The 27,864-nt window shown below is 41.1% G+C and overlaps 1 protein-coding gene across 2 annotated transcripts in view; it reads left to right on the forward strand.

Annotated features, from left to right (window-relative positions):
- The first annotated feature begins 472 nt into the window (after positions 1-472).
- The window catches only part of Pde3a (phosphodiesterase 3A), a 256,100-nt gene continuing 228,708 nt past the window's right edge, over positions 473-27,864 (forward strand). Inside the window, exon 1 of one of the 2 annotated variants that reach the window (XM_034512469.2) lies at positions 473-1,638. In XM_034512469.2, the coding sequence (XP_034368360.1) occupies positions 685-1,638 (954 nt within the window). In that variant the 5' untranslated portion in view covers positions 473-684. The remainder of the gene's footprint in view (positions 1,639-27,864) is intronic. The other variant, XM_076940749.1, reaches the window with a different exon arrangement.

Raw genomic sequence — 27,864 nt, forward strand, 5'->3', positions numbered from 1 at the left:
CTCTCCTCAGGCTTTGTTCTGGGTGAAACTTAGCAACTTCTGCAATAGGTCTCAGCTTTTCTTTCCTTCCTTCCTCTTCTTCCCTCCCTCCTTCCCTCTCTCTTTCATCCTACTCTTGGCCATGAACTGGATAGAGATAGGCTGGGAGGCTCTGCTTCCTACCTCTGCAAAAATGAGGGGTCAGCATCTTGGGGAAGCTCTTACGCGCGCGCACAGGGGGGGGGGGGGGTTGTGAGATCCACGAAGGAGAGAGTGAAAAGAGAGCGGGGAGGAGAGATAAAGAGGAAAAGTGGGAGAGGGAGAAAAAGAAGAGGGGGAGGGGAAGAAAAAGGGGGAGAGGGGGGAAGAGACAGAGGGAGTGGGGGGAAGAGGGAGGGAAAGGGGAGAGGGAGAGGGAGGGAGGGAGAGAGAGGGAGGGAGGGAGAGGGAAAGAGAGAGAGAGAGAGAGAGAGAGAGAGAGAGAGAGAGAGAGAGAGAGAGAGAGAGAGAAGAGGGGTGGGGGTTGAAAATTTCAAGGCTGATCCTGCTAGCTGCTAATTTGAAGAAGTCTTCAGCTCTCTCTCCTGAGTTCTCTGTCAGGCTGAAACTTCACGTAGATCCGGGAGAAGTGATTCCGAGAGTGGGCTCGAGAAGGGCGCGGACCCACGAGTGGGACGGGTGGGGGTTGTCCGCAGAGCACTCAGCATGGCAGTGCGGGGCGAGGCCACCCAAGACCCGGCCAAGCCGGGCCTCGGAGGGGCAAGTCCCTCCGGGGTGGCCAGAGGGGACCACCACCATTGCGGCGCGTCCTCTCCATCCCCTCGGGGCTCGGGCTGTTGTTGGGGAGCCCTGGCGCTGCAGCCGCTCCGGCGCTCGCCTCAACTCTCCTCGGCTCTGTGCGCGGGCTCCCTGTCGGTGCTGCTGGCGCTGCTGGTGAGGCTGGTCGGCGGGGAGGTCGGAGGCGAGCTGGAGTCAAATCAGGAGGCGGCGGCCGAGGAGGAGGAGGAGGAAGGAGCCCGAGGGGGCGTCTTCCCGGGCCCTCGGGGAGGTGCTCCCGGGGGCGGCGCGCAGCTCAGCCCTTGGCTGCAGCCGGCCGCGCTGCTCTTCAGTCTCCTGTGCGCCTTCTTCTGGATGGGCTTGTGCCTGCTGCGCGCCGGGGTGCGCTTGCCTCTGGCCCTAGCGCTGTTGGCCGCCTGCTGCGCCGGGGAAGCGCTAGTGCAGCTCTCCCTGGGCGTGGGGGACGGTAGCCTGCTGTCGCTGCCCGCTGCGGGGGTCCTGCTCAGCTGCCTAGGTGGCGCGACATGGCTGGTGCTGAGGCTGAGGCTGGGCGTCCTCATGGTCGCCTTGACTAGCGCGCTCAGGACGGTGGCCCTGGTTTCTCTGGAGAGGTTCAAGGTCGCCTGGAGACCTTACCTGGCATACTTGGCGGCTGTGCTAGGGCTGCTGCTGGCCAGGTACGCCGAGCAGATCCTGCCGCAGTGCTCCGGACCGGCTCCGCCCAGGGAGCGGTTTGGGTCCCAGTTGTGCGCGAGGACCAAGGAAGAGATTCCGGGGTGGAAGAGGAGGAGGCGGTCCAGCTCGGTGGTGGCCGCCGAGATGTCCGGCTGCAGTGGCAAGTCTCACCGGAGGACCTCCCTGCCCTGCATACCCAGGGAGCAGGTAAGCTGTGGCTGCGTCTTTGGGGTTGCTCGGTGAAACTTGAAACAGTCAGAGTCGCAGGGAGTGGGGCACAGGCGGCCGGGAAGCCAGCCTGCTAAACAGTAAAACTTTACACTTACTAAGAAAGATATCTTGTTTTCGTCCCTTCTCGGTCTCTTGAAGTAGTTTACAGCCAGAACAACAGAAAACAGGAAAAAGTAAAAAACTGAGTGCCTTTTCTCGGACTTCCACAGCTGGGCCATATTTTCAAATGTACTACACCTGGTTTTTGAGTCCCTGCGTTTCTTGAAGGATTTCTGCCCTCCCTGGATTTTTGGAAGTAACTTATTTATTTATTTATATATAGCAAAGCGGCTTTCAACACGTGCGTTTTCTCTACTTCTGTGTCTTTTAAAAGATAATAAAATTTTGTTTCTTATTAAGTGCCAGGTAAACACCCCCAAAAGCTAGTAAAAAAGTTTGAGTAGCCAGGCAAGGCATCCTGGATGGCCAGGCGCTGGACTTGTGCTCCGCTCCTGTTTTTGCAGTGACTCTTGTTTGGAGAGACAGCATCAGAAGGCGGCCAGTCTGCCTTTAGATACACTTTAGTAGCCCCACAGCCCTGTGTTGAACTCTGAACTGAGGTTTTACACTTTAGGGCTATGTGTGAACTTTAGAACGGTACAGCATTGGGCGCAATGCTTTTATTGTTCACTCAGAAAAGTAACCTTCCTCATGGGCATTTATACACCTAAATGGAGAGAAATTCAAGAGACTTCCTCGGGGTTTGCAGGAAATATTGATCCAGAGTCTCTTAAGATTGCTAAGATATGTGTCCTTGAGGAAGGAGTAGGAGAGGGAGTGGACTTCGGGTTGAAGTTTGTGCAGTTTTGCAGTTCTTATTTGGGGGAGGGGGTGGCCAATGTCTTTAGTGTCATGGGATAGTTACCCTGCATGGTATAGGAGAACCATATCTAATTTTAAACACAAGCTGCACCTAAGGTCTTTCCTCTTCAGTTTTCTCTACCAGGTTTGACATTTGTTGAAGGGGTTGGGAAAGCTGATTCTGCACTCTAAATAGGAATTTGCACTTTTTCCATTTAAATTCACACCTACCCATGATCCCCCTCAGGTTGAAAGGCTGTCCCTATGATATAGTAAGCGTTTTCTTTTCCGGTTATCCTAGGGATAAGTGTTAGGTACTCCTTAGAAATATATCAGTCACCATATGGTGCGAGTGGTTGGTTTGTTTCTGAAAGGGAGTTGATCATCCAGATGGATAGCTCTTGGACTTTTATGTCGTAGACTGAATGACAGCATCACGTGTTTGTGCTTGCTTTAAAACAAATGTACCTTTTTTTGTTTGTTTTGTTTAGCAGAAACAAACATTTCTGGGTTTAAACCAGTTCTACGAGTCAAGGGAAAAATACAGGCCACTGACTGATGCTTCCTTTGTGTGGAAATTTGGAGATTATTAGAATCAATTATGTACTGATGGGTGCAGGGGAGAGAGAGAGAGAGAGAGAGAGAGAGAGAGAGAGAGAGAGAGAGAGAGAGTTTTTGAATGACAGCATGACTATTAAAGCACCGGACAACATACTTCTCTTTAACTTAAGGAAAATGTGATGTGGTCTTTGCCAACGTTGAAGCCTAGCTTATAGGAAAAATCTGGATCCAATCAGAAGTAATATGACTCCGCATTAATGCCACTTAGCCCTCAGAATTAAATTTCTGACATTTTGGATTAAGAGAATTCAGAGTGGATTTGAGATCAGAAGGCCTCCAGGTGACCAGAGCAGCTTTGCTGGTGAACACAGTCCTGTGAGCAGGTCTTCCCTCGCCTCTCTGCTTCACACTAGTAAACGAGGGACTTGGGAGCATCTCATTGAGCTTGCCATCCTCAAAGGCCTTATTCATTAATTGCTCAGATAGTACACGTTTATCATCTATCCTGATCATTTTCTTTGGGGATTCTTCTTCAAGGTCATGTTGATGAAGAAGGTTGCAAATCAAGAAGCTCTCACTTAGGATGACAGGAGGCCCTGGTTGCATGTAGCAGCAAATTGGATCCTTGAAGCCTGGTTTTTATATGTAGCACATTAAAGCTGTCGCTGCACATAATTGTGGGTACTGGGTGGTGCTGACATGGAGTAGTGTCTTCTGAGATAGGGTGAGGTGACAGCTCATACGTTGGCCGAACTCTGCGAAAAGGTTGGGAGCCTTATAGTAAATGGCTTATCATTTTTTATCACAAGGAAGCAAACTTCTGATTAAGAGGGCAAAGGGTACTGTGGTCATTTGCATATTTGACGAAGTCCAGAAGGAACATAAGTATAAAATGAACGTCTCCCACTTCCCCAGGTGCTCTGGTTAGTTCTTTTCTGAACAGGGCAGTTCTTATAGGCAACCAGTGAGTTTTAAGTAGTGCTGGAAGGCACGGAAGACAGAGGTTTCCTAAGAACTGACTTAGCTGTTGCTCATTGTGGAATTTAAAGGTGAGAGAGTTGGTGCACTCTTCTTCTCTTTATGGGTGACAGTGACCACTGTTGTGACTTTTCTTTCTTTGATTTCTAAAGAGGCAGAGAAGAACACAAGCTAAAATTCTCATAAGACAAGCAGACCCTCCCTCCCTTTGTCTTTCTCTCTCTCCTCCCCTGAAGTTTAGGATTATATAGTCCCTGAAGAGTTTGTAACACGGATAATTTACAGCAAAGAAAGGAAATGCAGGTCTAGATTTTTGTCAGAGAACCAGGGGAGGCACCAGGTGTGTCTGGAGGCAACCAAAAGTGTCGGCTAATGAGGAGCAAAGTTAACAGCATCTTTGTGGCCCAGTCTTGCCAACCCTGTATCCTCAAGACTGAGCCTGGTTTCTTAGATGTGTGTGCTAAGTTACACATTTTAGGCTGACAATCTGGGAAGACTGGGGTTTGCTAAGGTGTGTGTGCTCTCTAGAAGTGAATTCTCACATCTGACAGCAGCTAAAACCTTGTCAATTTGATTCTGCACCTGTGCCAACATCCAATAGGCAGAAGTACCTAGCATTTATTGAATGATCGTGACAAATAAGTTCTCTTTTCAACACAAAGTTAGTTCTGTAGTTTTCAGCTTTTGGAAAAACACTTGAAGCTTGCCTGTTCTCTATATGCCTCACAGACCACTGTTGGACATTCGTTTCTCTGAAATTACTGAATGTAGCTTGCCCACTCACTTCTAATGGGTTCCAAACCAAATGTAATTTTATGTTACTTACTTGTTAAGAATTTAATACATTAAATATAGGGTTTCTCAGGGGAAAGCAGAGGCCATCCAGTTCTCCCCTGAAAAGCTTTGAGCCACATTAATAACTAATTTCTCTGTGATAGACACAAAGGCAGTCAGAGATGTACAAGATACGTTGTTTGCTTTAACTAAAGCAAAGGTTACGCTCTCCTGAGACTGTTTCTCTGAGTGCTCCCTCCATTGAGAATCACCAGCCTATGTGAGTGTACTCACAGTGGAATATACGTTTGGTAGCAGAGAGAGCCAAGCTGTTAACCACTGGTGTGAAAAGGATGTTTCAAAGTGCCCCCAACTCCCCATGCAAACAATAAAAAAAGAAAGATAGGATAATGGTTCCTGTTGGCACTCACTGGAGGGTGGGCAGATGGTGGGCTTTCTTATATTCTCTTACTTTTAAGCAAATAGAATTTGATAGCTTTCCCAGTACAGATAAGAAGCACAGAAATATTTCTTCTCAAATAATTGTTGAGACAGTTTGTTTTTTAATTACATGTGTGCACGTAAGCATGAGCTCATGCATACATGCTCACTATAACATGTATATATTTGGGAGTCAGGACAATCTGCAGGACTTAGCTCTTTCTTCTGTCACGTGAGTCCCAGGAATCTCTCTCTGGTCCTCAGGCTTGGTGGCCAGTGTCTTTACCCATTTGCTCCATCTTGCAGTCCTACAGGCAGCCTTAGTAGAACTTCAGGATTTAAAATGGCAGAAATGTTTTGGTGATGTTGGGACTTGAACCTGGGACCTCATGTGGCCGAGCAAGGGCTCTATCACAGATAAAACCATATCTTATTTCTGAACATAAAGAATGTAGCCTACTTTACATTTCTTAATGAATTTTGATGTTTCTTACATTGAACATAGTTAAAAAATGTGGGCCTTTTAATGGTGGCTTCTATCATATTTCATTATTATTCCTTAGTTTATGATGATAGAAACAGAAATATTGATTATGGCTTGGTGACAGAATTAAAATTAATTAATGTTAACCTCTGAAAAGGCAAAACAAGGTTTTCTTATTCTCCGGGGAAAGTGAGGAAAGTAATGTTTTGTTTTCCTGTGACTTTTTTTTTTTTTTTTTTTAACTTTGTGAATACTGATATTTAAAGCATACCAAAGGACCATTTTAACTGACAGAAATAGTCAGAGAATCTATATAAATTTCCAGAGGTTGGAAGGAGTGAAAACAGTCACTTTACTCTTTCTGTCTTGAGTCTAAAGTGTAAAAAGTTTAACTGTAGAACTGAAAGAAACAGTGTGTGCCGGCTGTCATGTTAATTAAATAAACAACCAGAACAGTGACTCTGTGTATGAAATACATCTGGAAAAGCCTGTGGGGAGGGGGTGCACTGGGCTGGATGAGGGACACTGGCATGGGAAGCACGCATTTTATCTGTCTGACATTTGCGTGAATTTGTTGTGATTCCATTCAGAGATTTAGCTCAGAGCATCATGGCTGCAGGCACCCAGATACCTGAAGCTCCTACCACACTTAACTTTCTGTGTTAAAAATCCTTCTTATACCAGGGAGGGGGAGGTATCAAGCCAATAATAAGCCCACTTCTATTTTAAAATTTCTTCAATTAATATGGTTTGTGCTGGCCACAGTTTGCTAGCGCTTATGTTGACTTCATTGAGCACTCCCGTTATTTGATTCCTTTACAGGAGTGAGTTTGTTGGGATTAGGGTGGAAGTTGTGTTTTTTCAGAGACCATGGGTGTGAGCACACCGGATCAATGCCACTATTGTGTTGCATAGTGTCTGGAGAAATACTGACAAGCTGAAACATTTGCACTGGGTCACTAGCAATGTTTCTTTAGCATTGCGGACAGATGCCTACACAAACACACACACACACACACACACGTGATTGCTTCTTAGTTCCTGTGGATCTCTGACCCATGGCGTCTTCCTCCTTCCCTTTTTCTGCGTGATATTTATTAATCATATTTTATAAAAGCTCTGCATGCTGACTGAAACCACAACTTGTGCCGGCACTCCACATTCATCTGTCTAGTGAAGTCTAATAATTCTGGAGAACCTCAGAGAGTCCCCAGATTTCTGTGTTCTCACATTTTAGATGTGTTGTTAAGGTTGTTAATTTCCCAATGAAGCAATACCTTTCTGATCCTTTCTATGATAGTAAACGTCTGCCTTTATGGACTTTTGTTGAGGATATTTTTACTGGAAGTATTTTTTACAGGAGATTTTTTTTTTTTTTTGTAAAGCCACCTTTGATCATCACCTTAACTTTGAGCCAAGCATGTAGGATTTGTTCTGTTCACAACGTAAAATACTCAGATTTTTATCCCCATGGGTGAACGTCTAAAGGAGGTGCTGATGTGGGTTGTTCACAGGTGGATAATTGTCAAAAGCATGAATCGATCATACTATTTATCCTGTATTAAAAGGAAGCACTCTTGCCAGCTAGTGTGATCCATATAGGCCTTTGGTCTGTCAACCCACCAACTTTCATGTCAACATGTTTGTACACCGGGCCTTGTGCTAAATATCATGCTAAAATTGTACACTTGTGTCAAAACTGTACACATGGAGAAGATGCAGCCCATGTCTTTCCAGGGCTTAGAGTACTGCTTGAGGGATAAGGCATCTGCATAAGGGAAAAATTCCAGTAAATGTGTGAAAGACCCCTGGGAGAATACCTGGGGGAAGTGGAACATGGAGTCTCATACCTGTCAATCCCAGCACCTGGGAGGCTGCAGCAGGAGGGCAGATTTCAACCTCATACAAAGGTTGGAAGATAACCAAGCTACATGAGATTCTATCACAAAAGAGAGAGAGAGAGAGAGAGAGAGAGAGAGAGAGAGAGAGAGAGAGAGGTAGGTTAGGGAATATAGATAGTGCCTTAGAGCAGGTTTTAAATCTGGATCTAGGACCCATTCATTCATTTGTTCCCTGAAATTTTATGCAAAATTTCATGCTTCACTTTTATGTAAGGTTGCCATACTGTCAGATAAATGTTAAACATAAGTGTTTTAAATGTAAAGCATCTTTGGAAATGCAGAGTGTATCTTTAGAAATGGAAACTACTATGTATTGACAGTAGGTTTTGAAGTAAAGATAAAATACTACTGGACATAGGACTTACTATATGTTAAGAGAACACATTCTTGGATCTTTAGAGAGATCATGGCTGTTTACGATATGAGATGATGCTCACTCCACACAGGGCTAGCTAGGCTGTGTGTGGTTAGTAGATCTGAACTGATCTGATTTCAGAGGGAGAGGCATGAAGGGAAGGGCTGGGGAAATGTATCTTAGTAGCTGAACCGAAGGTCAGTCAGCTAGCTCTGGCTGCCTGGGACAGTCAGGAAGGGACCATGATGGATAGTGCCAAGCCTAGACATCATTTGTGATTTTACCTATGGAACCAAGCCTGGATCGCCAATCTGGTTTAGACGACTATGTCAGAAGTAAAAATAACACAAAACGTCTTATACTATCGAAATGAAATGACGAATGCCAGACAAGCCCTGGTTAGGAGTATGTTACTATTAGCTTTGTCCCTCCCGTGAGCGCTTATGGCATTGCAAAGTCTAACTGTAGAATCTTCATCTTACCACACTGAGGTCTCCAGTGGCCACTTATACACAGCTATTTGGTTGCTTTGTCTGTCTGTTTGTTTTTTAAGGAAATTGATTGAAAGATGCTCAGGATTTCAAACTCAACCCACAGAAAATGACCATAGAAGCCATAAACCCCTCTTTGTAAGTGAAAACAGCTGTTTGTGTTCCCCCTAAATTAGTTTGCCCGGTCTCCTTCAGAAGCCATAAAAATGTAAGTACATGCAATATTACGGGAGCACATGAGCGGCCTTCCGATTACGATTTTAAGGACAGAAGGCCTTTCGAAGAAAGCCCCAAACTAACCTTCTTGTGATTTTATCCTAGCTGTGTTACCATTAGAGGACCTATGAAAGATCATTCGAATTGTCAAGTCTGCAAGTCACAAATGGAACGATGAAAGTCCAAGGCCTACCAAGCCTTTCCCCCTGAGACAATGAGTGGCCGGAACGAGTACACTTTGTTGGCTGTCAGCTTGTGTATGTTTATACATGTAGGCATGTGCATGTGTGACCTGTACACAACCTGTACATGTGTCTTTTTTTTTTTTTTCCCCGGCTGGGAAATTGACTTGGTTGTGTCAATTTTGTGGAGAACAGTGTCACCCAGTGGCTTTGATAAAAGCAGTCCTGCCTGCCTCCTAGGTGAGCGCCTTATATATCTAGTAGAAATAAAACACAGTTTTAGCTGTGTTTCTCTGCATCTGTTATAGTCAGCTGCATATAAGGAATGAATAAGTAAATAAGCTGATGGGAAAAAAATCCCATATTTGGTTTTGCATTTTCAGAACTTACATAAGAAGAATAAAAGAAAGATTAAATTTATAGTAATACTGTATTTGACCCAGCAGTTTGTCAAAAAGAAAATGGAGGCACATTGCCATTTAGCTTGTAATGAGCTAAATATCCAAGATGTGTTTTATACTAAAGGTAATTTCAGTTGTTCTAGCCCCCTGCTTGTGATCCAGGCAACACTTGTGGCTGATGGCCACTGTATTGGTCATTCCATCTTTACATTTTCAGCAGGATGAACTATATGCATGCTGACATTACATCTTCACATATAATCAAAATGTACATAGGTTCACATGTTCACAGAGTGTACTTCTGGTTCTGGTGTAATTTTGGTTGTGCCCTTTGCCCCACTCAAGCAGTTGGCAATTGTATCGTTGCCATTTTCTTTGTTTTGTGTTTCCATCAGTATTTGAAACTGCAAACATAGTTATTTTAATCTGGGAAAATTTTAGCGGTGTTTAGGGAAGAGTCTGTACATCTGATTCATGACAGTGTCATAGTTAGCTGCTGTCTGTCTTTCCTGGCTTTCTGTGTGACGAAGATTACATCTGTCTCCATATCACATGTCCAGGGTGACTGATCAGTGTGTATTCTTTGGCAATGAAAGTACCTACCTTTGTAAGGTAGGATGTTATCTTCCTAACATCAGCAACTAAAGGGGCAAACATGTTAGTGTCATCTGTGAAGATGTCACCCGTGCTTCTATAGACATCAGTCATAAGTGCAGAAGGAAACAGGGGCTCTGTCCTGTACACAGAATCCTGGAGAGTTCCACGGTGAAGGAGCCTCAGAGTGTCCAAAATCATTTTCCATCAAACTCCATGGATTCATTAATTCTAGATGAAGTTCTAACATTGATTGAATAACTAAAGAAGAAAGTACTTTTCATACATGACATGGTTTTTCATATCTGTATCTATAAATACAGATTTATACAATTTATACAATTCATTTTAAAGTACTGCATGCATTCCATGAGCAATGGATTTATCTAAATATGGAACAGATAGCCACTCGAGTCCCAGCATGTTATTTTACCTTTACATTGAGGATTGAAGACAAATAACCTAGATTTTTCACATATCAACCTGGAAATCATTAATAAAATTCCAAAACCAATATGATCGTGTTATACAGATGGGCAAATCTGGATGGAAAGAAGTAACGTGGATATAAGTTCTTACAGTTAAATGAGTCTGCACCTGACAGAGCTACCCAAAGAAGATGCAGTGTGATAGACAGTCACTATTTGAAGTACTTCACATTTAAATGTAGTTATTTCTCTCCTTTCTCTAGTTAGATCTATTTATTTGTCTTCTAAAATTTCTCCCTACTCATCTTTCTTATCTGTCTGTCTCTCCGTTTCTCTCTCATACCCTCTCCCCCTCTCCCTCTGTCTCCATTTTTTTAAAAATGTCCCTTTTTACTCAATACATTCTTTTTTCTCAAGGGCATCTAAAAATGTAAGGAATGCCTTTCTGTCCTCCCCAGGTAACACTGAGAACACTGGAGTGACTTTATGCAAGAAGCTTGTGGTTTGGGGTTAAAAGGATTTTAATGAATTGTTTTCCTCTTCTGAGATCATTGTAAGGCACATTTATTTATGCAAAGGCTGTGGCAAGTATTTTTGCTCTCCAGGTCTATATAATACAGTTTGATCAACCTGGTGGAAGTTTGACATCAAAGAGAGGTTTGGAGATGGGTAATTTGTCTTCTGGCAGATTTGTAGACTACTTATCACCTTTCAAAAGTGTGAGGAATAAATAAATAAATAAACAAATAAATACTAGTATTCTTGTTTATTTTGATCCAAAGGATTTAGAGGATCAAAATAATGGTCCTTAAGGGCCACATTCCGCTTCTTGGTATGCCACAACCCCCTTCCCTTCAATTGTGTGGCTGATGTTTTGAGGTCCAGTCTCTGTAGCAGGGACCCTAAACTTTAGAAGAAGAGAGCCTACTGTGTATCTTGTGCCTCATGGGGTATTTTCTTTCTAAGACTTGGAATGAAACAAATTAGAGACCATATCAGACCACAACAATTTTCATTAGAAAAGAAATCAATTTTTCAGCCTCCCCATCTTACCCATAACATTTCCCTTAGAAAAATTTGGCTGAGTGCCTTGCTTTTTGTAGGTGCTGGCTGGCAGGATATGTGGATGGAAAAGAAATATCTGTGAGATAAAATATTTATTCCTCACTCCCCCCCAGTCCCTTGAGATTGGGTAGAGTCTAAAATGTTTAAAACAAAGAAAAGCGTCAGTAGATAAGTCTGAGAACGTGCAAATTTGATGTGATGTTGGCATTCTTTGTTGTTGTTGCTTTTTAAAATGTCTTGTAAGGAGCTGGAAAGATAACTCAATGGTTAAGAGCTCAGGCTGACCTCGCTGGGGATCTGTGTTCATTTTCTGTAATGCATGTGCTGTGCTTTCATACATAGAGGCTGACGCCCATACACAGAAAGTAAAAATAATAATGAAAACATTTTTAAAATGTTCTCTGTGATGTTTCCCACCAAGGGAATTCCCCTGCACCCTCATTAGTGGGAAATTTCATGTTCAGAATGTGTTTTGTTTGTTTTTAGATCACTGACAACTGAAGATTCTCCAGATCTACCTTCAAGATCACTGTTGTTTCAATGTTCTTTTTTTTTTTCTCTTAAATAAAGTGTGTGTTACGTGTACATGTGCATTCACATGAGTATAAGTGCCCTTGGAAACCAGCAGAGGGTGTTGGATCTTCTTGAGCTGGAGTTACAGGTGATCGACAACCACCTGACATGAGTGTGAGTCCTGAACTTGGTGTGTTGCAAGATCAGTAAGAGTTCACAACTACTGACCTGTCTCTCCAACCCCAACAATTGGCAAAGGCTTATCATAAAAGAATTCTATAACCAGGCATGGGGATGAATACCAGAAAAAATAGCCATTATGGTGCTGGAGTAGGAAGATTATGAGGTCAGAGCCAGCCTGGGTTATAATGTGTGACAGGAAGGAAGGAAAGAAGGAGGGAGGGAGGGAGGGAGGGAGGAAAGTAAGAAAAAAGGGAGAGAGGGAAGAAAGGAAAGGAAAAGAAAGAAAAAAGGAAAGGAAAAAAGGAAACGAGGGATGGTTGCTGTACACAGGAATCATACCTTTGCAATACTGATGTTTAATAGAATTTGACTTGTTAAATTTTCAACTAAGGAACATTTTGCTGGTACAGTTTTAATACTCAGTAGAGATGTCTTTTCATTGAAACGAGATTTGTTTTGACTCTGTTATTTAGACTTTTGTGACCCAAAGATAAACTTAGTAGAATATTTAGGAAGAAGTTCTGACAATGTTATGGTGATTGATTTCTCTTTTGGTAGCTGACAATTATCTTGGTAGACTTGATTTCTGTTACTGACAACTTTCAAAGTTGAGTTCTTTGAATATTTTACAAAATGAAAAAAATGTTTTCTATTGAAAAATAACCAATAATTTGAGAAGTTAGTTCTTCTGCACTTAACTTTGTTGTACATCATCAAATTATGGTCAAGCCAGCTCTGAATTTGTTAGACCTTTAAATATGGTATTTAGAAGCAAAGCTTCTAACAGTAACAAAACTGTGTGTGTTTTGTTTCAGATAGTGACTAGCTTTACTCATGGAGTTTTGTTTTTCCTGTAACTGGCATCACTTTTCTAGACAGGTCTCATGTCCTAGTACATTTATTCCGTGGTAGCTCATGGTTTTCAGTCTCTTCATTCCTTTTTACTTGAATCACAGTTGGGTTGGTTCTTCTGAACCCTTTTGGGGAACTACAGTTAGAAGTTTTAAATGTGTACAGTGGAACTTCTTCCAGCTCTCAACTGGTCCTAGTTCGAAGCGTGAGAATTTGGCTGGGAATGTTGGAGAGAGATACGAGTGAATGCTGATAAGTGAGTTATCTCAAACATAAAGTGTCAGCCAGAAATGCAAGCCCATAAAAATGAGTACATACAAATCACGCTAATGTTTGATTAGGCAGGAAAAAAATTTAATCAGAATCAAGTGGTTAATTCTTTAAACAGAGTTCTTGTGCTGTCTTTTGGGTATATGATTTTGGGGCAGAGAGAGAAACTCACTGCTGTGTGCTAGGCCAGAACTCAAGTTATGATCTGGCTGTATCCTTTGACCAAAAGCACATTGGTGAGCCTTCTTGAATGGACTTCCCAGATACAGATTTCTATTCTTGAGCTGGTTTGTCACATTGGCATACGAATGTACCGAATGGCAATTTTATGTGAACTTGAGCTTCTCATGTTACTAAAATGCATTAAAAATGTCAACAAGTACATGTAAGTCCTCCATCCCAGACTCTACCTGATGGTGCTTGTTGCCTTCTGAATACTTCAGTATGCTTGCATTCTTAGCTCCTTCCCTGAAGCTCTTCCCTTGCTATTTGTTCTTATATAACTCTCATGCACCGTGAAGCATGTGGTTTATGATCTTTAACAGTGAATATCAAAGACTCACAGATTTATATAGGCAATCATAAAGTCTGTGAGAAGATTGTCTAGCTTCCTTTATGTAATTCCTCATCATCTTACATGTTTTTAAGTTGAGGAATTTATGATTCTTAAAATCTAGCGTAAATGAAAAATCATTTGAAAAAACCATTTAAGTGTGTATTCCTGGATCTTCCCACCAGATAGTCTGGCTTTCTAGTGGGTCATAAATCATTGCAGTGCTTTAAGGAGCAATCAAGTTGTCTTGGATGAGGGATGCAAGGATAAAAACTTATGCCCACTTACATTTTATGACCAGTCTGACTTTTGCAGCTTGACTTGAATAGTTCTGAACTTAACTCTGAGAAGGCTTAGTATTGTAGGAAAACAAACCCACGTGCAGACAAATGTGTGCATATGTGTGGGTACACACACAGTAGTTTGTGAAAGCTAACCATCATGCCATATACCTCTAATCCCAGCACGTGAGAGATGCAGACAGGAGTATCAGGAATTCCATGCCAGCCTAAGAAATATAGTACATTTTGTCCTAGCCTGGGATACATGTGACCTGGTGTCTTAAAAACAAAAATCACAGAACTCAAAATGAAAATAGTTTGTGAATGTAAATACTCATAAGATTTCCTTTCTCAGGTTAGCCCATAAGTTATTTTTTGTGTACCCATTTTTCCACCTGTAAACCTAGTTCATAAAGCCACCACAAAAACTAAACATACTAATGTTGGGTAGAAATACTAGACTGTGACAGACCAAAGTATTAAAATGTATGTTTGTACACTTTTTGAATGTAAGTGATTTTATCTGTATTTTAAGGATGGTGTAGCCCAAGTGTAACATTTTGAGGTTACACAAATGAGAAGAAGAGGAAAGATGTCTTTCTTGATAGATGAGGGCAGTCTCTTATCCTTGCCTTCAGCCAAGGCATGGAAGATTTCAAGCTTCTATGTAAGCTTCCATGTAGATGTAAAGAGAATCAAGTTAAACAACACCAACAACGTTTCACTTAGCTACACACACCTACCCACAGATCTTAGAAAATATGCAGTTTCATGCAAGTTGATTACTGTGCTGTTCCAGTACCAATGAACTGCAGCGTATGTCACCAACAAGTGGTCAGACAGGAGTGGAGGGAAAGGGACATGCTAGAGCTGGCACAGGTGCTTCAAAGGAGGAGGTTGAAGGATGAAGAGGAACTTATGAAAGTTGATGATTGAGCCCTTGAACTTAGTCACTGAACGGATGATGATGCCATTGGGATCCAATTGTGTTTCATAATCCCACTTGATTCTTGTTTCTGAGTTGATCCAGGCTCTAGCTGATATGATAAGCTATATTTTATTTTGAAAGACAAATTTGTTTTCAGAATTGTTAGCTTCATGTGTCCTTTTTATAAATCCACTGACTCCAGTTCAGGGTGCCTATATATGTATGGCTATGGACCCTAGGTACTGCATCTCTGAAAAGAACTGACTTTTCCCAACCAGCCATCAATTGCCAATGGATGTTCAGATAGGGGTGAGACTTCACAAGTTCTTTTTCCACCCAAACTGGGATTTTTGGCTTGATTGTGTGTAGGATACAGTGAGGTCATGTGAGCAATGGTGTTGGTATATCTTGCAAATACTATGTTGCACAGGTATCCACTACCTCTGGCTTCTAAAATCTTCTCCCTTCTTTGGTGTTGATCCCTGAGTCTTGGGAATTTGGGGTGGGATATAGATGCTTCTTCATTCAGGGAGGAGTACTCCATAGTCCCTTATTCTCTGTCTGTTGACCAGTTGTGGGTCTTTGTGTTAATCTCTATCTACTGCAAAAAGAAGCCTCTCTGACGAGGTGCTCACAGATGGGAATAAAGATAAGACCACCGGGGGACATTTATTACTATGTATATTTAGCATAAATAGTGTTTGGTCCTCCCCTAGGCAATGCGTCCTAGCCAGCCACAGATTTTTGACTGTGACAACACTATCAAGCATGAGTTCCATCCTGTGGAACCCACTTTTAATTCATTCTGAAAGTGGTTGGTTACTCTCAGTTTTGTGCCATTATTGAACCAGCAGATATACCTCTCAAGACAAATTGTTAACGTTAGCTCACAGGGTTCACAGCTGATAAGATTGCTAATTATTATTTTTTCCCTAATAGCGTACATAGAACCTTCCAGGTTAGTACCAGCTTGGTTTCTCCATGTCCCGTGACTTAAGAATGTGATGTCTTCAGCAATAGGGTCTTACCATCAATTTCTGCAGGTCAACCAAAAACAATGGCAATAGCATATGATATAGTCCTCAAATTAAAAATAAATATGAGTCTAACTCCAAAGGCCCATTGTAGAAGTAATATTGGAAAAATAGTTCTTACACACATTGAAACCCACAGGCACTAAATTGCCTGTGTTTTGTTATTAATTATATTACTTATGTAGAAAAGTTATTCTTACTTATGTAGAAAGTTATTATTATAGCACCAGAGAACATAGTATTGTCTTAGTTTGTAATAGTTTAATATACTGTGAGCATAATATGAAATAAATCATACAACTTCATAGGAAAACATTCAGGAAACCTTTCCCCCTTTCTTTTTATTTACTCTCAGTACCGTTATTTTCTAATGCATCATATCCATTAAACCTAATCAGTGTAGCTTTGATTTTCCCAGGGCCATCAGGGAAAGCAGTGATCAATTATCCACATACTGTTCCTCAGAGCACTCTTTGGAAACTAGCCTTTACAGGATTGTCTCCTCAGGCTGCTTTTCTTGCAGATTTTTCCACTTGATGAATGATTGGTCAGTCTAGTCTGCGGTGGTTGTTTTCAGCTGGCCTTGGCAGTGGTGAGAGTCTGCTGTGGTCTGTGTCCCTTCTCCTGTTCATGGGAAACCCTCTGGTTCTCATTTCTGCAACAGTGGAGGAGATACCCAAAGGCAAAGGGTGGGAGGAAGCCTTCTGCACATCGTGCAGGCTTCATTATAAGAGGATGAAGACTTTCTCCAAAGGAGATCTGGTGCCGTAGAAGTTGTGGGGACAAAGGGACATTTCCCATCATGCTGAGGAGCTGCTGGTATGAATCTGCAGTAGAAAGATTGGTAGGGGGATGGACATAAGGAAACACTTGGTGTTTGTGTGGACATCAGTGTGTTCACCTTCTACCTCCATGAAGTTCAGACACTCACACTCTTATTAGAGAACAAGAGGAGGGGAGGCAGAGGAAACTCTGCATGATTTCACAGAGAATGAATATTAAGGGGAATAAATAGACCCTGGGAGTTAAATGTCACTGATAAATGCTTTTCTTTGAATGTGACTTTACTAGTGAGACATCAACTCCCATGACAGAAGTCCATCCAGATGTGGTTACATTCATCAGTCTTTCTTACTGTGGTGGATAATGAGGTTTCAGGTACAGAGGGAGAGAGAAAGTCAATTTGTGGGCAAGAATCTTAGGGAAGATAAGACAATATCAGAGTTCTTCCCTGTTCCTGCCTAATAATAATAATAATAATAATAATAATAATAATAATAATAATAATAATGTTTTCCAGCATCAGTGGATGCTGGAAAGGTCATCAGTGAGGGTAGGAGAAAGGTCAGAGACACCTTGATACTGAGAGTGTTTGCCCGGCTTTATGTGCCCAAGTATCATAATTGTAAATATTCCTTCCACTGAGCCCCAACCAAGGGTTTTCAGCAAAGAATGGGTGGAGCAAGCCTTCCTTCCATTATAGTGTGCAGAGTGTTACTACAGAAGGTAGAACAGAAGTCAGACCCAAATACCTATGTCATTGGTCATGGGAAAGGATGTCAATTCATGCTATATGCTCACCTGTCAAGGCTGGGATGGCTGGCTACTCTTCACATTTAGAAAGGGCCTGCTTTATGCTTTCTTTTGTGCATGGAACTGAATTAAGAGTATCTACTGGTTGTCTGACATGTTGATTTTGAGAGAGCACCTGTGGATGTGCTTCTGAATGGTCATATGACATTCAATATGGGTCAAAAGTGTTTGAAAGTAAAATCCTGTCTCTTGATCCAGAAGGTAGGAGAGACCAAATGTTTCTTATAAAATTGGATGCTCCAGCATGAAACTTCAGAAACAGATCCTCAAGGCAATAGAACTAAGCCATATGCAGACATTAGGAGTTCCTATGTTTAATTTTTGTTCTGTCTGAATTATATTGAATGCACATGGATGGCTTGCAGTTTTGCTTGTAAGGGTTCTGTTGGCTGTTCCCTGCATTCTTGCATGAAATGTGACTTTGTCCATTTCTGTTTGCTAGTTCTGGTTTAAATACATGAATAGGGAAATAAAGTCCTGCATATATATTATATGCATAATATGATCTCCATAGTCATAATTATTCTACATGCCTTATTACTTAGAGAGACATTAATTGCTGCAGTAACACATTTAAGTGCATTAAACCCACTCAGACAAATCAATTCTCAGTGATAGTCCTGAAAATGCTGTCAGAAACAGATGTAATAGAACAAGAGGTGGGAAACAGAAAGCCACAGAAACAAAATCACCCCAAATCCAAAACTAAAAATCCCAGACCTATTCGAGTATTTTATATACTTTTTGTATTTTTGCTTGTTTGATTTATTATTTTTTAAGATGGGTTTTTAATTTATATTTACTTTAATTCTTTTTTGAGATTACATTAGAATAACTTAATTTCTTGCTTGCCTTTCCTCCCTCCAAAGTCTCCCACTTAGCTCTCTTTTAAATCCATGGCCTCTTTTTACATTTATTGTTGTTACATACATATATGCATGTTTATATACTTGTATATTCCCAAACACAACCTGCTCAGTCATATAATGCTATTTTATGCATGTTTTCTGGGCTGAACATGTGGTATTAGATAACTGGTTGGTGTGTTCTTCATGTATATCTGTGTATGGGTATGTGCACATGAGTGCATGTCTCCCCTGAGAGCTAGATTTAAAGGCGTTTGTGACACATCTAGCTTAGGTGCTGGGAACTGAACTTGGTTCTTTGGGAAGAGCAGTGCATGCTCTTAACTACTGAGCAGTTTCTCCAGATTGCTACTCCTGGCTTTTGTTTCTTTGTTTGAAGACAGTTACCAGGAGCTGATTGTGCTAGAGAAAGCCAGAGTTAAGGTGGCAGGGATGGGCAGGCATGTATGATGTGGGGTGAGGGGCTGGCTCTGGAGCTAGCATTTGGCTAGACTCCAGATGTCATTATTACGGGTCAGAGATGTAATTTTTCCATAAAACAGAGCTTATCCCTCGCCAAGGCACACTAATCATAAAGCTATAACTCATCAATCCAGATGTCAAGTTATTAATTTACACTGGGGACTTAGACTGTGAGGAAGACCAAAGTGGTAAAGCTCACTAATAAATTCTTCTCGTTTCTGGTGGGAAAGTCATCTTTAGCATGGTTGGCTCTGATGTCGCAACTGGAAATCTCTGGATTGTGGAATCTTTCTTGAAAACCTTTCTCTGTTTGCATTTTTATTCCAGAACATCTGAAAAGTGCCCATGACATGCCAGAAAGTGGGGGAGGGGGCTTGAAGAGAGTAGGGTTCAGAAATGGATTGCCTTTGCACCTCTCCCTCCCCAAGTTTATAGTCAAGATCCCAGCATTAACAAATGCCCAGTGATAAAAGCTCTGACCTACAGTCATGAGAACGTTGCCTTCTAGAAAGGTCATGGCTAAATTTAATGCTGGAATACCATCACTCTCTTAACATAGATTTCTGGTAAAATTCTGTCCTTCCTTCTCTTTGAAATTTATGCTTGACTTTTTCATGTGTTTATGCGAATAGTTCACCGGGCTCTCAGCAGCTTTGGTGCATTATGAAGAATGCACGCGTAAAGGAATGCTTCTTTATATTTCTCCTCTGGGCACAAAGCCCAGAGGATGTGAGGGAGGAAAGAGTGAAAGGTTTGAGGGTGAGTGAGTGAGCTGGACGCCAGGTGTGGATTGTATTCTGTGTTCTATGAAAGACATGTGGGACAGACAGCTTCACTTTGCCGCTGAGGCGAGAGGAGTGGGTAATGGGAAATTTTAAAGGATGGAACAGACGGGGATGGGGGTGACGGATAAAAAATGGAGTGTTCTCTGATTGGGCTGAGGGATCTGAGCCTGGTTCTGTGTATACAGCATGTCAGAACGTTAAGTTGTTTTCTTAAAGGAGAGTGATGAGGACAGTTAAAGCATAATTTTGGTAACAGTGGCTCAGAGCAGCAAAGTGGACATTAAAAGGAAGAGCTCCCGTTGGACATGTTGAAGCGCTCTGAAGACACTGGGGCTGGAAAGAAAAGATGATGAAGATAAATGAGCAGTGTCACTGGCAGAGTCAGTTGGAAATCAATGGCAGCAGGCATAAAGGGCACTGACATTTTAAAAACCGGTCCCCTAGCTCTTCCATTGGCATCTCTGTGCTCAGTCTGGAGCTGAAGGGGTTTGCAACCCCGTAGGAAGAACAATATCAACCAATCAGAACCCCAAAGCTCCCAGGGACTAAACCACCAACCATAGAGTATACATGGAGGGGACTGTGGCTCCAGCTGCATATGTAGCAGAGGATGGCTTTATCTGGTATCAGTGAGAAGGGAGCCACTTGGTCCTGTGGAGGCTCGATGCCCCAGTATAGGTGGTGAGGCAGGAGTAGGTGGGTGGGTGGGTGAGTGAGCACCCTCGTAGAAGCAGGGGGTGGGGGAGGGATAGGGGTATTGTGGAGGGGAAACTGAGAAGGGGGATAACATTTGAAATGTAAATAAATAAAATAACCAATACAAAATAGAAAAAAGATTAAAACAAACAAACCCACTGGAAACTAGTAAGAACTTTCTGAGAAATTACATGCTCTCTGTAATTTTAGTTTTGGGGTGAGAGAGGGAGTTGGTGTTTGTTCGGGTTGGATGCTTCTCTGTGTTTGTTAGTTACTCTTGCAACCATGCAATCTCATCCTCTTGAAGGTTACCTACTTCATTTATTCACAAAAGGCATTTGAATACATGGGTGGGCTGAGTGTACTCCATACCCTCCCTGTGGTGGTTGTACCTGGCCTTCAGAACTACTCCATCTCTAACGTCAACATAGACAAGTCATTTCAATAGAGAAACTTCCCCCTAAAGGCTTGCCATATTATATGCAGTTATGTATAAGCTGCAGCATTTGGAAATAGAGCTGGAGAATCAGGAGTTCAAACTCATCTTTAGCTACATAGGGACTTTTAGGCCAGCCTGGGCTACATGTGATGACTCTGTCTCAAAAGTAAAACAATGGTGTCAAACCACAAGCGACTCTCCTGTATTTGAGATGAGATGCTACAGTGTCCCAAATCTTGGTGACTATACACTGGGTTTTGAGTCTTCCAAGGAGAGAGGTGATGGACCATTATAGACCCCCGCTTTGCCATGGGACTGTGGGTAAGCCCCATAAAGTTCATCATATTTGAAAAGTGCATGGTCAAGTTTCTTATTCTGGGACACTTGAATGCTGGTCTATATGACCATTGAATAAATTAATTTGTTAATTGAGGCAACCTATGCAGCCCTCAAAATTAACCTTAGGCAATTATCGAGTAAATTCTATTTTGATTTTTTTTGAGGTATTCTTACTCTCGTTTGTCTTTTAAAAATGTGTGTGTGTGAGTATGAGTGGTGTGTGTGTATGTGTGTACATGTGCACAAGTGTCTGTGAGCATTGTATCAGTAACAATACTAGCCAGCTCTCAGCACAATGGTATATCTGTTCTTTGTCTGAATGACATTTCCCATGTGGCAAAGTCTCCATGCTTTCAGTATTTCTCTTGACCTGACCTTACATATCATAGTAGAATTTTGTTTATCTATATGTTATGTTTGGCTTCCTGAAAAGTTTCATTGACATTCTGGCTCAGCCTTTAATGGCAATTAAAGAGAGATTCAAGTGTTTGTGATCTCTCATGAATTGTTCTTGGTTAATCTGCCCAATCCTTGCTGTGAGAGGTACTAAATTTCTGCCTCTGACATTTCTACACTTTCCCATTCTCTCCCCTCAATGACAAGGAATTCTGAAATTGGGGTATGCAGAATGACACAGGAGTGTTGACCTGGTTTGACTGAAACAAAGTAGCCTATGCTGATCATCTTTTTTTTTTTTTTTTTTTGCCTTAAAATAATTTATAGACTTTTCCAATATCTATTTGTCTAGTGTAAATTCTAGTCAGACTCGATGTCAAACTGTGGGTGAGCAGGCAGGAGTTGAGAGCATATGACTCACCACTCACCTGGTAACAAACCACTAGTGAGCAGAGAAACCTTGATGCTTATGAAGACTGTCTTTGATTTTATCCTCCTTTCTTTCTGTCAGGAAAAATCACTTGTAGATTTACAGCCTTTATCAGCTAAAGCTCTGAAGATCTTCACACGAGTTAACACTATCTGTCTGTATTGTGTTTTGGTACTTTGGACATTCTGTTCTTGTTTGGTTTAGATAAAAATGGGAAGATAGCCGGGGTTTTCAGCATTAACCACTGATGATTTATGTATGGCTAGGATAATGGAAACTGGCAGGCAGAAGTATCTCTGCATAAATTTGTTTGGACCTTGGAATTCAAGTGTAATTCTGTTTTCCCATTTTCTCCTCATTCAGCAAGGATTTCCACCAGTATAGATGTCTATAGCATGTTATAATGACCTGACTCTTTCTTTGTGTGTTATCACCTCCTTATTACACAAAAAGAAACAAATTGACAAATGTGTTCAAAACTTTATGGCAGTTTATTTTCTCTGTGTGTGCACACGTCACAGTTGTCATCAGAGAACAACTTACAGGACTCCATTTTTACCTTCCATCCTATGAATCTTGGGGACTGAACTCAGGTCGTCAGGCTTGGCAGCAAGTACCTCTAGCTGCTGAGCCTTCTCACCTGTGCCAGTTTGACAAGTTTATAACTAAAATGAAGGGTCTAAATCGATAGGCTGAAAGTGAAATGGGAAAAGGAAGGCTTGGATCTGATGCATTAAGTTACAAGTGCATTTAAAGCTATTGTTAAGGTTCTGCAGTGCTGTCCCTGTCGAAGTTAACTTTGTGGGAAGGCTCCTGCAGGCTTCATTCAAGCATGGAACTGCCCTCAATTCTAGTATATTCTCCCTAGGGAGACCTCCAAACTTTTCAAATCAATGCTGTAGTGAATCTCAGTTCTGGGTGTGTCATATCCATCTGGTGTGTTGCTATGAGAAAAGTTTATACTCCACAGTTCTATAAAACTGTTCTGAGTAGAACAGGAACCTGCCTTTCCTGTCCTGTTCAAAGGTCCTGTGAGAAGAGATTTAAGTAAACACAGCTCAGGGGGAAGGCTTTCTCTGAGGCTCCATTGGATTAATCTTGCCAGGAGCAGTGTCTCACACAGTATTTTCAGTGGCTTTAGTTTGGGTTTTACTTTGATGTGAGTTATTTTCATTTGTTTTAAGCATTGAATGGCAGACTACATCATAACCTTTCCTCATAAAGGTAGATTTTGTGGTTTATAGGTCCACACTTGCAAGATATAAATCAACCCCCCCCCCTTTTTTTTTAAAATGGTATATGGAGTAGTTACAATACAGAATATTCTACAAGGATATTTCTGCATCAGAGTTGAAAGGCATTTATTTTTCACGAGCTGGGTTAAATAAAAAACCCTCTTTACCAACTCAAGCACTGAGGTATTTTGCGATGCAATAGACTTGACTTTAAAGCTTACACCTGAAGTATTTAGATCTAATTTAAACACTAGTTGTCATAAGTAAATCAGAAAAGCACTGTCATCCTCTTGAGTTCAAAGTACCAAATTTTATAATTGTAATCACCGTAGAAGAAACAGTATAATCACTGTAGAAGAAATGCAAGTCAAGAACTTGAATCTGCCATTGTGCTTACTCTATGTTTAAGTATTACATTAATTTTCAATCGAGGATAATTTTCTCACAGGAGATATTGGGCAATGTGGGATTTTTTTAAAAATTGTTATGAATCAGGATAGACAAGGAGGATATTTAATATGCTAACGTGCTCATGGTAGGGCTGGAGCCCACATTAGGCAGCTCACAACCACCCAAAAGTCCAGCTCCAGGGGGTATGACTCCCTCTTCCGGCTCTTGTGGGTACTATGCTCATGTAAGCAAACCTACACACAGGCATCCACACATACACGTTACAAACAGAAGGTTGAAAACATTTTCTGAAATATCAAAGGTAGCTCTCATGACAAAGAATTGACCGACACACAGCATGTTTGGGGAAAAAAAAAAACCTCACAATGTATTTCATTCATCCACAAATACAAGAAGATGAGCTGAATGCCAACTCAAGGTTTCATTATTTGAAATGTGCCTGACAGCAATAGAATAATGGGAGAATCCACACAGAACAGTGGTTAAAATGCAGGATCACGATTGGATCTGGGCAGGTCTTCGTTCCACTACTTTTTGGCCCCATAGCCTCATTACTCTGTAATATGTGAAGAAACCTTCTTCTGGTTTCCCAGTTTTGAATGTTGAAAATTATGTTCTCATGAGAACAACGCCCCCTACTTTGAGGTTCCCCCTTTCCACTTGTTTATCTCTGTGAGTTGTTTTCCTCTGTAGTCACCTTTCTGAAAGCAGCAAGGCTCTGGGGCCATTAACATTTCCCTGACTTGATAAGCTGGTCATATTGTTGCCTTTATCTCAGGGGCTGGCATGTGGTCCTGTTGTTGAAGCTGATGACACTGGCTCTGGGTGGTGAGCTAGGGAAGGGCCACGGGGGAATTCATAGCTCAGATCTACAAAGCCAGAGCTCTGCCCTTCACTGGGTCCTCTTCATCTGTCTATTAAGTACAAACATTGCAAAGATAATTACTGAATTTCTGGTTGTCAAAAAACTTAGAAGCACAGATAATTTTTAATCGCATGTATTTATTTGAGAACATGTCATAGTGTACGTGTGGGAGTCAGTACACAACTTACAGGACTTGGTTTGCTCTTTTCACTCTGTGGGTCCTGGGGATCAAACTCAGGTCATCAGGCGTCTTTACCTGTTGAGTCGCCTTAATGTCTTTGAACACATACTTTAATAATCTAAATGTAGGTTGATTTGAACAGTGGGAACATGCTAAAATATAAATTATTATCATGTAAGCATTGCAAATAACTTCTATGATTTGATGATGAAAAGAACTAGACAGTTATCTAACTCCCACTCAAACAATGAATAAGATCACTCTGGACTGCCTTAAAACAGTGCATTGTCTGTCTGACAGTAGGTTTCAAGAGCTAACTTCTCAGACTAGTTTGTGGTTTTTACCATCATGACCAGCTGTGCTTACTATATTTCAGAGGAATATTGATCTTTGTAAAGTGATCAGGAATCCTGGAATTAATGAAGACCGCGGCTCAGCATTGCAGTAACTGTGTGGTTTTGGGTAACTTATAATGTTTAATATCCCCAAACCTAGATTCTTCTGTCTATCCATAGTCACACTTTAGGAATTGGTTGGGATGATGATGATTCTAGTACTTTAGTAACTTGGGCTGGAAATATGTCTCAGCCTGTAAAGTGCTTCCTACGCAACTATGAGGACTCTCATGTAAGCCATGCAAGTAAATGATGGATAGAGAAATGCTATGCAGACAGGCAGATCTCTAGCTATGCTGTTCCGTGAGTTCTAGACCAATGGGAGATCCTGACTTGAAAAATAAAATATAAAAGGTGAACAGGTCTGATGAACAATCTCCCTCCAAACCTAAAGCTGTCCTCTGCCTTCCACATGTATGCACCCACATGTGCACACACACCCACATATGAACATACACAGACACACACATGCAGAAATGCACATAGAAGCATGCACAGACACATGGACACGCAGAGAGATACACATACACAGACAAAGACAGACATACACACAGATACATAGACACACACAGAAATATACACATACATACATACATATATACATACATACACACATATATACACACAGACACACAGACAGACACACACATAAACACAAACACAGACACACAGAAACACATACACACAGAGACACACAAGGACACACATATACAGACAGAAACATATACAGATATAGACACAGACACACATAATACACACAGAAACACAAACAGACAGATACACACACACACAATTTAAATTTAAGTCTTTGAAACTGGTTCCCTTGCTCCCATCTCAAGCTGATAGCTGTGAACACAGGTGCAGTGAGATTATGGCTTCTCTGGACCTTGCCTATAAGTCAAAACCTAAAGATTTTTCACGTGCATAAAGTTAGGCTTTGAGTCTTGTACTTTATGGGCTTATATAGGTCCTGACCATGATTAAGAAGTTAGTCTCTAAAACTTAGCCAATTTATAGAGACCTCTGAACACCTGGACACTCGCTCTACTTCAAAACGTTGGAGCATCTGTTCTTCTGCCTTCTGGCCCAGGATCATCTGACAGACCTTAGTGCTGCTAAGTTTTAGAAGCTATGCTTTGTGCTTCCCACAATTATAGTCAACTCAGTCATTCTGGATTTCTGATGGGGTTGAAAACTTATAGCTATTTACTTTGAGAGAAAAGATCTGAGTGTATGGTCATCAGCTGACATTCATCCTAAAGCCAAGGAAAAAGCCAGGTTCAGAACTAAGTGTTTTAGTTAGGATAGATGACAGAGGTGCTGGTTAGTCAACAAAAGGATGGACTGGGTATTAGGACTATCTTGTACCTCACTGGTACAAATAGGCATAATTATGCTCTAATTGTATTTTGAGAGAAAAGTTTCCTTTTAACAGGAAGGGTGATGTGTAGGAGGAGCTAAGGTGGGAGGAGTACTGAGAGGAAGAAAAGGAGTAAGAAGAGGAGAAGAAGAAGGAGAGGAGAAGCTAGGTGATGAAAGAGAGATAGAGGGGGGAGACAGGGAAGCAGATGTTCATGTATCTCCACCAGTCAAAGATAGTTGATATATCTAGGTTGGGTAGTGGGTTACACCTCTGATTGAACAATACCAAACTTATAAAGCCTATGATTAACATTTCTTAAAAAAATGTATAAATGCAAAATGAAAAGGGGGCATGGGATAGGGGTTTTCTAAGTGGGGGGAATGGGGAAACGGGATGGTATCTGAAGTGTAAATGAAAGATCTAATAAAAAAAAATAAATAAAGAAAGAAAAAAAAAAGAAACATACCACCTATGAAAATGTGGTATGTATTATTTTTTACTTTATTTTAAATATATTTGAATGTAGTTGTATTATATTGTACATAGGTATAATTTTAAAATATACCAAATGGGAAAATCAATTTAAAAGAAAATAATCCATCCATTTTGCTTTTACTATAACCTAATATTTTACCATATGCCTTAGATATCTTTTGTGAAATAAAACATACAACTATTAATATAAAAAAAAAAGAAGTTAGTCTCGTTTCAAGAAGGTTCTCAGCTATATCTATACCTTTTAAAACTTCAAAAATTACTATTTACTAGCACAGTAAACTTATCTAAGAAAAAAATTATTTCCTTCAGCTAGACTAAGAACAATGTATCAAACTAGTATGTTGTAATATATAAGCATAAATGAGCAGTATGTCTAATATGTATGACTTGTAATCAAGTCAATATGACGTAATTAGCAAGATCATAATTGGGTTCAGATAATCAGATAAAACGATACTATGGTACACTGGCATATTTTTCTACTTGCTCTGAATATGTTCTCATAAGCAGTTCTGATTCAATGTAGCAGGTCACACAAGAGGGGCTAATAAAGTAGGTGGGGACTTAGCAAAAAGTATCCTCCTACTTTGACCCATATATGTTGTACATAAATGAATTAAAAATTTAAAGAGTAAATATATTTTAAAAGTTGCATATATTGGGCTGGAGAGATGGCTCAGCAGTTAAGAGCACTGACTGCTCTTCCCGAGGTCCTGAGTTCAATTCCCAGCAACCACATGGTGGCTCACAACCATCTGTAGTGGGATCTGATGTTATCTTATGGTGTGTCTGAAGACAGCTACAGTGTACTCGTATTAATAAATAAATAAATCTTTAAAAACAAAAGTTGTACATATTTAAGGTATACAAAATATTTTAAACTGTAAACAATTACTTGTCACATAAATATTTTTAGATGTCAT

This window comes from Arvicanthis niloticus, chromosome 9, assembly GCF_011762505.2.
Source record: "Arvicanthis niloticus isolate mArvNil1 chromosome 9, mArvNil1.pat.X, whole genome shotgun sequence".
NCBI lineage: Eukaryota > Metazoa > Chordata > Mammalia > Rodentia > Muridae > Arvicanthis > Arvicanthis niloticus.